This window comes from Nerophis ophidion, unplaced genomic scaffold (genome assembly GCF_033978795.1).
Source record: "Nerophis ophidion isolate RoL-2023_Sa unplaced genomic scaffold, RoL_Noph_v1.0 HiC_scaffold_31, whole genome shotgun sequence".
NCBI lineage: Eukaryota > Metazoa > Chordata > Actinopteri > Syngnathiformes > Syngnathidae > Nerophis > Nerophis ophidion.
In genome coordinates this window covers 1412792-1428061 of record NW_026906953.1, presented here as the reverse complement: position 1 = coordinate 1428061, position 15270 = coordinate 1412792, and the positions used below count along the sequence as shown (strand labels likewise).

Below are 15270 nucleotides of genomic sequence, written 5' to 3'. Positions count from 1 at the left end.
AATTGTTGATGACTGAAGTACTGATATCAACCAAAGCTCCTCATCCCACCCCCCGGATTGTAAATAATGTAAATAATTCAATGTATATACTATGATGATTAACTTGTGTGATGACTGTATTATGCTGATAGTATATATTTGTACCATGAATTGATTAACGTGGACCCCGACTTAAACAAGTTGAAAAACTTATTGGGGTGTTACCATTTAGTGGTCAATTGTACGGAATATGTACTGAACTGTGCAATCTACTAATAAAAGTATCAATCAATCAATCAAAGATTAGCGTGCCTTTATTAACTGGCTGCTTACGGCCCGTTAGCGCCGGTACTTTGTGGTTACTGCTGTTCCTCACGCATGACTGTCCTTTTCGTCTCACTTGCTAAACCCTCCTGTTTTTGCTCGTGCATCTTACAGGTTTGCCTGTTTATCCAGCTCCGACTAACACTTTCAGTTTATAATTTTGTGTTTCTGTTTTACTTCATTCTTGAAGTATGTTTCCTAGCTTCGTCTAGAGATTTATTTTTGTACTTTGCTCTTTTATTTTTTATCTTATCTGTCAGTATTATTCCCAGTCTTTACTAGCGCTTTTGGTTTAGTTTTGGTATTTATCTTAGTAGTTTTTATGGTGTGTTTTTGTGCTCCACCATCGCTTTATGTTTTTGTGGCTACATCCTCCTTGCGCCCAGAATAAAAGAATACATTTTGTCTACAAACAATATGTCTCTGCATCCTTGGGTTCCATCTAATTCAGCTCCTAACAGTATTGCTCTGCTGAATAAATGAATCACTATAGCTGCCAATATGGAAGATTATTTATATATTTAAGAAGATATCATTTCCTAAACAGGTAGCAAAATGACACCACAAAAAGTGAACTAGCAGCAGGACTCAGTTAGTATTTTATTAATTTAAAAATGAATTAACTATAAAGAGTAACTTGACAGCGGATTTTTCACAAGAGTTCACCAAAAACTGGAAATTGGGAATGCTAGTTACAATCATTTCGTTATTTTTAAGATGCAGAAGAACGAGGTGTCACCGTGCAGTGAAAAAAGGGATATTTATTGATAAAAGAACAAAAACCCAGAGCAACTTTTCTATGAAGAAAACAAAACAAACTGCTGAAATCCAGCAAAACACTCACAGAAAATCAGCAAAAAAAAAAAAAATCTAACCAAAGTAATATTAACAATAATAACGATAATTAAAAAAAAAATGAAAGAATATGAACAGTTAGTAAATAAATAAATAGAAAAAAACTATGTACATATAGGGAGTCATCTTTAAAAAAAAAAAAACTGTTTAATCACGAATTGGAAAAAATAATATCAGGCTTATGTGGCGTGACATAATCAACCCAGTATTCCCAGTATGAAGTAAATATCTCTAGTTTATAAATAATAAAAGCTGTTATCTTCTGTGTTTTATAAATGTCCATTGTGATTTCCATCCATTTCTTCAAAGTCGGGCTCTCCTGTAATATCCATTTCCTGGTAATGCTCTTTTTACAAACCACTAGTAGGATATTCATGAAGTATTTCTCTTTTTTCAGCCAATCCTGAGGTGCGATGTGTGAAAAACAGAATGTTACTTTCAAGGGGTGATTTGAAAATATCCTGTAGAGCTTGGTGTATCTCTTTCCAATAGTCCTTTATGGCAGAGCAGTCCCAGAAAACATGCTAGTGGTTTGCCTTTAGATTCCCACAATTTGTCCAACAGGCAGGGGAGTTGTTATCATACTGAGACTTCTGAGAAGGTGGAATAAAACTTTCCCAGCCAAACTCTCCACTTGGGTGAGCTGCTACAAGTCCATTGATATCTCCTTTTTATTGTCCATTCTTCCTCAGATGTAGTTATCCCTCCTTTCTTCTCCCATTTTGTTTTAATATATAAAGTTGAATATGATTTCTTATACAAGCATGAAACACTTCTATCAATAGTTTCTGAATTGTAAACTTTTGTAAACAGTTCATTTAAACATATGCTGGTCTTTGTTACATTTTTCACCTTCATATTAACAAAATGCCGCAACTGCAAATATCGATAGAAGTTTTGTTTTTTTAATAAATGTGTCAAATTTGTCACTGACAGTTTAGTTAGGTTTTTTCCTCTGTGTTTGTTTTTATTTCCTGTAAGCGCTCTTATTTTGGTTCAGTTTCCTGCTTGTCTCTCTGAGAGCTGTTTCCCCTCAGATGCGGCTGATTGGCACCTGGCCACACCTGGACTTTCAATAGGCCGGTTGCTATTTAGACCTGCTTTGCCCTCCAGTCAAGGCTAGAGTAGTGTTGTTGTACTGGAAACTAATTTACAAACACAACTTCATCACACACAATACTCCACTATGGAATTGTTCTTATATTAAAATGAGAAACAAATCCATCTTTGTACAGCAATGGTTTGAAAAAGGCATTTGGTCGCTTATGCACTTATTGAGTGAGAAAAGTATTTTATGAATTGAAGATTTCATTAACTACATCCTGCAAATAAAAATAATTACTAAAAATAAAAGGCTTTTTTAAAAAACATTCTAAATACAGCATACCATCTTTTGTAATTATTTACTATTTCTTCAATAGTATATTAAAAAAAAATAGAACTTGAAAGTTTCCAATCTTCCAAAGGCAAAGGGGTTCATTTTGGAAAAAAAACAACCCCGGAATTGACCACTTAAAATCATTTTTAGGATATTGAATTGCAATTGAAGACAACACTTGTTCGTTCTGTGATAGGGAATGTATGCAAAGTAAATCTATGTATAATATTGGCTTTTGCCAAAACGACAAACTTTGATTGATATTGATATTGTTTTGGGGATGTTAAAAAGAAAAACAACCATAAAAATGTTTCAAACACAATACTGGATTTATTTGATATTTCCACAAATGTAAGTTTGTAAAAAAAAAAAATCCCTTCACAAAAATAATCTGCCATTTTCTCTCACGTTTATATTACATAAAGGTCTGGGGACATACATATAAAACAATCACAACACAATCATCATATTACAAAAGAGAGTAAAAAAGATAATTAATAAAATGGATTATAGAGACCCAACAAATGATTCATAAAGTCACACATTTTAAAATTGTATAAAAGACAACAGTTGAAATGATGTATAAAGTAAATAATAATATGCTTCCTGAAGTGGTCCAGAAGATGTTTCAGATGTGAACCAGTACATATGTATATCATATAAAGGTGATAATCTATGGGGTTATCAACAATTACAAATACAAATATGTAATTCTTCAATATTTCAAACGCCTATAAAAAACTATTATGAATAAGTCTAAAATTGTATTATGCATATATATACAAATAAAATGTTTTTTGTATATAAAATATGTCTTGTACTGTTTACACTCACATTTTCGGTCAAATTATTTTGTTCAATATTTAATAAAAGTACATTAATGCATGTACTTGATTGATGTGCTGATGTTGTTAGAAAGTCAAAATAAAAGTCTGGACAGTTTATTTCAAATCCTGCAGTTTCATTTGCTGCTGCTGTTCTCACCAGCACACTTGTGTTTCTTACACTGCTACTTAGAAGACAATCTTTCACCACACACACTGCAACTCAACACTTTCTCTCCTGGGTGTCTTCTCATGTGTGCTACAAGCTTTGATCGTCAACAAAAGCTTCTGTTGCAGATTGAACAGGAATGTGATTTTTTGCCAGTGTGTGTTCTCTTGTTTTTTTCACATCCTGACTTTGTGTGAAACCTTTACCACAGGTTGAACAGGAAAAGGCTTTTCACCAGTGTGTGTTCTCTTGTGTACTTTCACAGACTGTCGATTTAAAAAATCTTTACAACAAATTGAACAAGAAAAAGGTTTTTCTACACTGTGTATTTTCATGTGTTCTTTCAAACTCTGACTTTGTGTAAAACCTTTACCGCAGATTGAACAAGAAAAAGGTTTTTCTCCAATGTGTGTTCTCTTGTGTATTTTAAAATTCTGACTTTGTGTAAAACCTTTACCACAAGTTGAACAGGAAAAAGGTTTTTTGCCAGTGTGTGTTCTCATGTGTACTTTCAAATGTTCCTTCCTTGAAAAAGATAAGCTACAGATTGAACAAGAAAAAGGTTTTTCTCCACTGTGCATTCTCATGTGTACTTTCAAATACTTACTTAGAACAAAACCTCTACTACAGATTGAACAGATAAAAGATTTTTCTCCAGTGTGCGTTGTCATGTGTACTTTCAAATTGTGACCATTTGTAAAACCCTTACCACAGACTGAACAGGAAAAATGTTTTTTGCCAGTGTGCGTTCTCATGTGTACTTTCAAATGTTGCTTCCTTGAAAAAGATAAGCCACAGATTGAACAAGAAAAAGGTTTTTCACCGGTGTGTGTTCTCATGTGTTCTTTCAATTTGTGAGTTTCGACAAAACCTTTACCACAGATTGAACAGGAAAAAGGGTTTTCACCAGTGTGTAATATTGTGTGTTTTTTCAAACTCTGCTTTTCAACAAAACCTTTACCACAGATTGAACAGACATAAGGTTTTTCTCCAGTGTGTATTCTCATGTGTCTTTTCAGATGACTATGGTATTTAAAGGTTTTGTGACAGAGAGAAGATGTGAAGTGAGTGTTGTCAGTGTGACATGTCTTATCATCTTTAGAGTCTTCATCATCAGTGTCAGGAGAGTGTGACGTTGTGTCCTCACTATCTGATAGTGGAGCTAAGAGCTTGTCTGCTTGTGATCCTCCACAGTGGTCTCCATCAGCTTCTGTTGTCATGTGTTGTGTTGAGCTGCTGCTTGGAGGCTCCCCCCCTCCCCTCTCCTCACTTTCACCTTTCACCTCATCATCTTCACTCTTCACAGGGACACCAGTCACTGGGAACTCCTCCAGTCCTTCAAGATGATCTCCCTCCGGACTGATGTTGTGTTCCTCCTCTTCCTCTTTAATGTGGGGCGTCAGTGAGTCTTCCTCTTCCTTTTTACAGGGAGGTGTCTGTGTCAAAGAGGAAAAGGAGACGCCAGAGGGTCCGTGGAGCCTGGTCTTCCTCTTCGATGGATCCTCCTTCACCATCCTGAAGCCACACTCCTGTTTTTCAGGCAGAACTTGTTCTTCACAGACATCTGCAGGACACAAAATGACAAACATGCTTGTGAAATGTCCAGATTCAGTCAGTAAGTTCACATGAACTTAAAAAAAACAAGATATTATATGAATTGGCCTGAAAACCAGCACACTGCTCTTCACAACATTATTAAGAGGAAAATAAGACAACTTTTTACGAGGGCTGGGCAATATGGCCTAAAATCTATATTGCAATAAATTCCCTTTAACCTGAGTGCAGCTGGGATAGGCTCTAGCGCCCTCTGGGATTTTGATGTCAGTTACTGATGTATAAACTTGGAGAAAAGATTAAGTCGTTTACAGTGTAAATCTGTATTCTGCATTGTTGTCGCTGTTATGACGCCATCTTGTGGTCGAGTTTGCTCACTGCGAGTGCTCTGGTTTGAAAGTGTATTTCCTTTTCCTTCGTGCCTTGAACCCGAAGTAAGGTTTCTTCATTGATCTCGCCAAGCAACGTTTGTAAGTGTAACCAGGATTTCCACTGGATGTGGAACGGTAGGGCCACGGCAACAGACTCGATCCGTTTTTTGTTTCAGAGTCAATCTGTCAGTTTCCACCGCCTGGCTTCTATAAAAGGTGAAAAAAGAACAATCCAAACACAAGCACAGACGAAGCAGAAACAGACTGCTTTTTCGTACTGTTAATCCTGCTAAAGTGATTTGGGATCCTGAAGTGAAACCCAAGGGTATTTTGGGAGGTCACATAAACATCCGAAGCCTAGTTCGCAGGTGTGATGAAATCAGATTATTACTGTCCGAGTCTAATCTTGATTTTCTATGCATAAGTGAAACGTGGCTGCATGATAACATTTTAACCAGCTTAATCAGTGTTCCGGGATATAAATGTTTTAGAAGGGACCGAACTGTGGGAAGGGGAGGGGGGGTACTGATATATGTCAAAGACTTACTTAATGCAAGGGAAATTTCCCTGACTGCTGATATATCTACTGAATGTTTATGTATCAATGTCACACTATCACAAAACATGCAATTCAATGTATTGGTGGTATACAGCCCTCCATCTGCGTGCGCTGCAATGCTATGCGAAGACTTAGATGTACTGTTTGAGAATTTTAAGAATAACAGTGAAGTACCTGTCTTCGGAGGATTCAACTTAAACTGGCTAGACAAACACTGCAGAAAAAAAATAAAAGACCTCACATCCAAACATGACTTTAGTCAGAAGATAGAACCCCACATGTATCACTAAAAACACTCAGACACTAATTGAGTATCTTGAGTAATCTTCACAAACAAGCCTGACAGAATCATAAAATCTAGTTACCGGCTTGTTAGATGATAATCTGACATTAGCTGCAAGAAAACCCACGAAGAAACGTCTGACGAGGTTTAAAAGTCAAGATCAGAAAACTTTTAAACTTGAGATCCCTCACCAATCAACAACTGCATTTGAAAACGAATTAAAGGGTCTTACTTGAGACGAGCTCCAACAACATGACCAAGTACACGCCTGTTGTAATCAGCTAATGTCTACTATCGGACGCATTATTGATCAATATATTAGAAAGCGAAAAAATTATGATATCCGGAAATTAATGAAAATAAGAGATTATGCCTCAAAAACTTTTATCAAAACTCGTAGTGACAGATTCGAAAATATTTAAAGACTTACGTAATCAAGTAGTTAAACATCTCAGAATGTCCCAATCAAACTATTACATCCACATGATTTTAGAGGCCAAAGGAAATGGTAAAATGATCTGGAAACTACTACACAACCTATTAAACCCAGAGGGTAACACCACCCAAACCCAATATAAACTAAAGTAGGAGACAAAATCATTACTGATTGTACTCAAGTCTCAAATGAGTTCAAATAATTCTTTATAGAATCTGTCAAAAACCTTTCCTCGGGTTTTTCCTGTCTGACTAATGATGATCAAACAACAGACATACCTGATAAACAAGACAGCTCATTTCAGCTCAAGGAGGTTAGTCAGACAACTGTCTTAAATGCCATACATGACCTAAACACCACATACTCAAAGGATATTTATAACCTAGACACAGCTTTTTTTTTTTAAAAATAGCAGCATCCTTATACAGCCTCTTACCCGTCTTATTACTATTTCCATTAAAACTGGGCAATTCCCAGATGGATGGAAAACTGCACAGGTAATACCACTTTTAAAATCTGGTGATGCTGGATTGACATCTAACTATAGACCCATCAGCCTTCTTCCAGTTTCATCTAAAGTCCTGGAGAAGATTGTTTCGGAACAACTAATGCACCACCTTGAGACAAATCACTATTTGAATCCCTTGCAATTCGGACTCAGACGTAACCATTCTACAGAATCTGACACTTGTTTTTTAACTGAAAAGATCAAACATTCCCTTGACAAAGGACAGAATTTTCAGACTTAAAAAAAGCATTTGATACAGTCAATCATAACATTTTAACTTCAAAACTAACTACTGTAAATTCAACTAATTCAAACAGTCATTGTCCTGGCTTGAGTCATATCTAAAGGGCCGTGAACAATGTGTCACCATTAATAATGTGAGATCTTCCTTCCGCAAAATTGAAACAGGGATACCTCAGGGTAGTGTCTTGGGACCGATACTATTTAGTCTATACATCAATGACCTACCAGATGTATGCACAGATATAGATTTACAGATGTATGCGGATGACACAGTCATATATACATCTGGTAAGACCTGTACTCTAGTTGCTGAAAAGCTAAAAGCTAAATTAGACAAAATAGCATCTTGGCTGGCATCATCCTGTTTAACCCTAAACACTAAAAAGACTAACTGTCTGCTTCTCCATAAAAAAGCAACCTCAAACAAACCTGAATATAAAAATTAATGATGAGGTAGGTCATTGAACAAGTACCTGAAGTCAAATATTTGGGCATAATCATAGACTATCAGCTGAATTTTAAAAGTCACATTAAGAAAATGTGTAAAACCCTGAAGGCCAACCTAGGCTGTTTTAAGATTATAAGAAACTGCTTAACTCTCAGCTGTGCTTTTACTTTTATGAATTCAATGATTCTTTCACACATATATTATAGCTTAACTACATGGTCCCAGTCAGCAGTCAAGACCATTGAGTGTCTTTATTACCGGGCCTTGAAAGTCCTAGACAAGAGAATACGATATCATCATTGCCAAATTTTAACCACATTTTAATATTTCCATTAAAACTGGGCAATTCCCAGATGGATGAAAACCTTGCCAAATTTTAACCAAATACAATATTTTAAGTTTTACCAATTGTATTTTGTTACATACAGTCAAACTGGTTTTTAAATGTTTGGATAACTCTGCTCCCCAATTGCTCTGCAAGGCCATTACAAGACTGCAAAGTGGTACCAGATCTACCACCAGAGCAATGTCAAAAGGCAACTGTTGTGTTCCATTCTGTAGAACATCTTTTGCCCAGACTGCCTTTTCAATAAAAAGACCACAACTATGGAACTCTTTACCTGACACTTTGAAAAGTATAACTGCACTTGTCACTTTCAAAAAACAAACAAAATTATGGCTAGTTGAGCAGCAATCGTGTTCCCATGTTTAGTTTTTTCTATTTTTTACTAATTGTTTTTTATCTAGCCTGCACTTTGTGTTGTTATTATTATCATTGGCTTTTATCTAGTTTGCACTTTGTATTATTTCTATTATCATTATTATCGACTCATTTTTGTCTTATTTTCATTTTCTTGTTTTAATGATGTTGGATCTGTGTTGTTGTTGTTGTTGTTGTTGGGGACAAGTGTTGTAAATTAGCTTTGGCTACAAACACTGTGATGCATACATTGGATAACTGTTTCAGATGTCTAGGTTTTTTGGATCCGTCCCTATTTCAAATAAACCTTAATATATAATATATGTGAGTGGAATGTGTTGATGTTGGAATGGTTTGAATAGGTTAAAAAATGTGGGGATGGTGCAACTTGGACAAATGTTACTCAGGTGGGTGTACGCATGTGTGGAAGGTACGTAGACACAGAAAACTCCCCCACAAGCATGTTTGTGTGAGAGGTATTAAAACGGAGGTATTAAAACATTAGTCAGTCAATCAAACAAACGGTCAATGAACTTTGCAGTCATGGATACACTGTGTGTTTATTTTCTCCGGTTGCGGCTCTCAAACTGCATACAAAAGGTCTTCTTTTGTTCGTTTGGTCTGAAAGCGTAAAAAAGCGCTGCCTCAATAGGACAAAAATAAAGCGGGTCTGGGGGCCCAAACGGTGCCATTCTTTTGTGAGTGTAGGCGTGTAGTCCTTATGTGACATCATCATGTCATGTTCATGAGGAAGCTGAGCTTGTTTCATACACGACTCCCCTCAGCCGTCTCCACTCCAACACATATGAGCAGCTAACTTGGCTAACATTAGCAGGTGACCTACGAGAAAATTCTCACAAGACCGCAACTCTTCTTCTCTGACCTTCCCAAAGTAATAATCCAGTCAATAATCACTGAACTCAACAAAAAAATAAGGCATATTATTTCAACAATGACTTCCGGTGTCACAGAACTGGCTAATAAAACAAAATCTGCTTTTCATTGCACAATATCAGGGAAATTGACATCAATGTAAGAGCAATGTTGTCATTCTAAGGAGAAGCAACATTTGTCAGGGAAAATAATGCCTTGCCGGTAAGGTCTATTCAGGTGTACTGGAGAGGACCCTAGGCCAGATAGTCGGACCTCGGATTCAGGAGGAACAGTGTGGTTTTAGTCCTGGTCATGGAACTGTGGACCAGCTTTATACTCTGGGCAGGGTCCTTGAGGGTGCAAGGGAGTTTGCCCAACCAGTCTGTGTTTTGTGGGCTTGGAGAAGGCATTCGACCGTGTCCCTCGGGAAGTCCTGTGGGGAGTGCTCAGAGAGTCTGATTGTGGCGGTCCGCTACCACTACGATCAGTGTCAGAGCTTGGTCCGCATTGCCGGCAGCAAGTCGGACCCGTTTCCAGTGAGGGTTGGACTCCGCCAAGGCTGCCCTTTGTTACCAATTCTGTTCGTAACTTTTATGGATAGAATTTGTAGGCGCAGTCAGGGCGTTGAGGGGATCTGGTTTGGTGGCAGCAGGATTAGGTCTCTGCTTTTTGCAGATGATGTGGTCCTGATGGCTTCATCTGGCCAAGATCTTCAGCTCTCACTGGATCGGTTTGCAGCAGAGTGTGAAGCGACTGGGATGGGAATCAGCACCTCTAAGTCCAAGTCCATGGTTCTCGTCCGGAAAAGGGTGGAGTGCCATCTCTGGGTTGGGGAGGAGATCTTCCCCCAAGTGGAGGAGTTCAAGTACCTAGGAGACTTGTCCACGAGTGAGGGAAGAGTGCATCGTGAGATCGACAGGCGGATCGGTGCGGCGTTTTCAGTAATGCGGACGCTGTATCGATCCGTTGTGATGAAGAAGGAGCTGAGCCGGAAGGCAAAACTCTACCTACGGTCCATCCTCACTTATGGTCATGAGCTTTGGGTTATGACCGAAAAGACAAGATCACGGGTACAAGCGGCCCAAATTAGCTTCTTTCGCCGGGTGCCGGGGCTCTCCCTTAGAGATAGGGCGAGAAGCTCTGTCACCTAGGAGGGACGGGGTGGCGCAGTGGGGAGAGTGGCCGTGCGCAACCCAAGGTCCCTGGTTCAATCCCCACATAGTACCAACCTCGTCACGTCCGTTGTGTCCCGAGCAAGACACTTCACCCTTGCTCCTGATGGGTGCTGGTTATCGTCTTGCATGGCAGCTCCCTCCATCAGTGTGTGAATGTGTGTGTGAATGTGTAAATGTGGAAGTAGTGTCAAAGCGCTTTGAGTACCTTGAAGGTAGAAAAGCGCTATACAAGTACAACCCATCTATCATTTATAACTCAAAGTAAAGCCGCTGCTCCTCCACATGGAGAGGAGCCAGATGAGGTGGTTTGGCCATCTGGTCAGGATGCCACCCAAACGCCTCACTCGGTAGGATGTCACGAGGAAGACCCAGGACACTTTGGAAAGACTATGTCTCCCGGCTGGCCTGGGAATGCCTCCGGATCCCCCGGAAGGAGTTGGATGAAGTGGCTGGGAAGAGGGAAGTCTGGGCTTCACTGCTTAGGTTGCTGCCCCCGGAAAATAATGTGTTCTGGACCACTCATTCATCCTTTAAACACGCTGTCATTCAAAATAGCGACTAAACTACGAAGCTAAAGCTAGCAGGGAAAATCCATAAACGCACAACACATCTCATCTGCTTGTGTTGTTGTGAACGACATCATCAATGTTGGAATAATGTACAAACAGGACAGTACTCGCAACTGTCGCCTCCACACATCGTTTTGAGAACAGCAACACACTTCCCCCTTCACAATAATAGGTCTGACTGCGCTAACAAAATAAAGTGTTTAAAAAAAAAAGCACCTTAAACAAGCGTAATGAACTTATTGATGCATTTACACAATTATTATGCTTTGACCCAAAGTACGGGTCTAAATTGTCCAAAGATTTATTGCACAAAAAAAATGTGAGCGATTCTGCATTTAATAAACAAACTGGAAAGAAAATAGCATTTGCCTTGGTGCCCTAAAATATGAACCCTCCTTTTACGCAACACTTGTCTTGACCTTAAAAAGTAAAAATTTGAGCCCTGTCTATAATGTCCCATCCATCCATCAATGTTCTACCACTTGTCCCTTTTGGACTCACAGGTGGGCGGAAGGCGGGGTACACGCTGGAAAATTCCATAAAACCTTTACACTATTTATTTAAAATGTGTCCTAATTAAAATGTATCCTCCAGTTTGTGGCTATTAAAAGACATATTTCAAGAGGATATGCATTTTTAGAGCATGTTCTAAAGAGATAGCATTTAAAAAAATGACTTCTGGCTATATTATATTGATCAACTAATTCTTATTAGTGAGCGGAATAGAGGCGCTCTCATTGACTCCATTGTTAGAATTAGGATAGTCAAGATTGTGCTAATGTTTGTTTAGGACTTAGAATGCATACAATATAAAAACATGTTATTGTCTTACATATGGATTGTGAATGATAGGAGAAAAAAAAAATCAGATCCCCTTTGATAATTGTTCTACATCCTGCGAACGGGCTGATGCTGTGGTGAAAGTGAGAAAATAAATGCATGTCGGGAAAATGCAAATTTCAGCAAAAATAGCTGGCAAACGTTTTAAAACCTGCTTAGAGATTGTTGGTGGTAAACCCAGAGAGGCATGTGTGTGTTGTAAAATGATGGTAGAATTAGCTTTATTATTTGGGTTTAGGGGCCATGTTATGGAGCTCGTCCACAGCCCAACTCTGACTTGTTCCACCACTGACAGTTTGTAGTACAAATGGACTGGGATATGTAACTCATCTTTAGTAGTTACATTCCACAGAACACCGACAACCACGTGGTTGCAAGACCACGTTGCAAGTAGCAGACGGAATGCATCATCCTCACAAGACAACACAACTTCTTATACACAATATATTAAGCATAGTGTTATTCATCAAATATAAAGTTAGTGAAGATGTAAGAGTAAGAAGTCAACAAACCCGTTCTGTGTAACACAACTTGATGTTTCTTGAAAACAGCGTCCAGTAGTTGATGTTGTCGCTCCTTCTCCTCTTTTGTTGGACAAAGTTCCTCCTCATACTTTGCTATCCTTCTGTGGCACATTTTCACACAATCACAACACTTTACTCTCACACTTGATCTCTACTTAGCGATGTGTTGATAACTTCTGTGTCTTCTGTTAGCAGCTAACAAGCTAAGCTAACTAGCGAGCTAAGCTAACTAACAAGCAAAGATAGCACGAGAAGCGGCACAGTGCTTCTAGCGCATCGAGACCACTTTATCCTTAAATAATGAATCAAATATGTATTTTATGCGCCGTAAATATTATAAACTGGATAACAAATAATAAGACTGACTTATTAGCGTCCTGCTCACTTGGCACACTTGACGTTACAAGGCAGTACTGCTCTCTTCTGCTGCTTTCCGTTTTCCCCGGAAGCTGGGAATGACGTCACAGCTGAGCGGTGGAAGAGGTAGCTCTATATAAGATATTGCCTGCTGTCACTGTTACCATGCTTTTATAACCTGTAATATTTGTTTGAAATACAATGTGATATAAACGAGTGTCTTGTTTTTCAAAAATAAATTCAAAGTATATCAAACAAAGCTTTAATGTTGGGGTTCAGTGGCGCCCCCCTGCGACATTCATTGCAATGACAAGAGTGAAAGTGCTAGAAATTGTAGCGATATTACTGCCAGATTCCACATGTTTTTATTGTTGTTCCCTTTTTCTCCAAGATAATATATTTTCCTACAAAACATTAATAAAACATTCAAATATCACAGAACGTGATTTCGCACGAACTCTGACATAAAACAAATTGTAAGTCCAGGAAGTGACGTAATCTTCGAGCATGCGTGGACCGATCGTGTCGTGAATTTATATCAATTTTTAAAAAGTGTGAAATATTTGCTCTCATACACAAAAGTGTCTTTCTTAAAGTGAAATCCAAATTCTATCATTGTGTTAATGATTTGAATTTATTAATCCAATCTTGGAAGATTGTACAAAATAGAAAAAGCCCTTATTATATTTACTGAAATAGTTTAAGTTTATCATTTATTTATATATATTTTATTTTAATCTTATTCGAATGGTCTCTCATATTTACTTTTACTTTCTTTAACGGGTTTTGTTTGTAAGAGGATTGGATTTAATGTGATGGTTTTTTTTTATATTGCTGAGTAAAATATTGAAAAAACATTGACTCATATTGTATTGAAAGTAGCTTAATGTGTCCAAACATTGTTTATGTATGTTTAATTGTTCAATAAGAAAATAAAATAAATACTCAGAAGTAGAACTGGTTAGCAAATAAACTCTTATGTTAACATAAGACATGTTGAATTCATATTACATGACATTATACAAATATGTATATTAAATATAATTTGAATAGTTGGCAAGTAAACAAAATGCATTTGCCATACCTAATTGTATTATATCAATTATAACTCAACCCCACACTTTATAACATGTATTCACACTTTGTTGTGTGAAAATATTTTACACAAACTTACATTCAATTATAGTAATCATTATAATATAATAAGATATATAACAATGTGTGTTCTGGATCTAAATTAATGCATGGAAAATAAATAGATAAACAATTAATCTTTTTTACCTGGAAACTTATCTCCTTAAGTGTGCAAATAAAGTCTTACGTATTACTTGTATTACATTTGAATAGAACCTTATTGAGCATATTAACAAGATTCTGTTAGAAAATGTGCTGAGTATGAAAAAAGTCATTTTGAATATGCGTACAGGATGTAGAATGACGATGATCTCGACCCACTATAAATAAACAAATCAGGAAGATTGGAGCATGTGGAAGGAAGTTATGACTGTTATAATTTTCCACCACAAGGGGGCGATGTTGGTGTCGATATCAATGACTGGATGATCAGACCCCGACCTAAAGGCCTACTGAAAGCCACTACTAGCCACCACGCAGTCTGATAGTTTATATATCAATGATGAAATATTAACATTGCAACACATGCCAATACGGCCGCTTTAGTTTACTAAATTGCAATTTAAAATTTCCCGGGAGTTTTTTCCTGAAAACGCCACGTAATGATGACGTGTACGCTTGACGTCACAGGCTGTTAGGAAATATGAGCGCTGCAAACACACACACACACACACACACACACACACACACACACACACACACACACACACACACACACACACACACACAGCTAAAAGTCGTCTGCTTTAACGGCATAATTACACAATATTTTGGAGATCTGTGTTGCTGAATCTTTTGCAATTTGTTCAATTAATATTGGTGAAGTCAAAGTAGAAAAATGGAGTTGGGAAACTTTAGCCTTTAGCCACACAAACACACGGTGATTCCTTGTTTAAAATTCACAGAGGTGAAACTTTACTATGGATCACAGCGAACATGGATCCCGACCCAATGTCAACCAGCAGGTTTCGGTGAGAAAATTGTGGTAAAAAGTCTCTTCTTAGGTCAGCTTGTGCCGCCCATAAAGCAGCCGTCGACTTCCCTGAGACACTGGCGTCCACACACCCGTGAACACACACATCTGACTATCAGGTACTGTTAGACTCACTAAAACACTAGCAACACAATAGAAAGATAAGGGATTTCCCAGAATTGTCTAATCTGTCC

General features: G+C 37.9%; 1 protein-coding gene across 1 annotated transcript; it reads right to left on the bottom strand.

The window, feature by feature from the left end:
* Positions 1-2842: 2842 nt before the first annotated feature.
* Positions 2843-13050, bottom strand: LOC133546535 (gastrula zinc finger protein XlCGF57.1-like). Its single transcript, XM_061892303.1, has 2 exons — positions 12601-13050; positions 2843-5093 (listed from the first exon to the last, which is right to left on the bottom strand). Exons 1-2 carry the CDS (start codon positions 12722-12724, stop codon positions 3706-3708), a joined length of 1512 nt encoding a protein of 503 aa, XP_061748287.1. The 5' UTR covers positions 12725-13050; the 3' UTR covers positions 2843-3705.
* Between the last annotated feature and the right edge of the window lie 2220 nt (positions 13051-15270).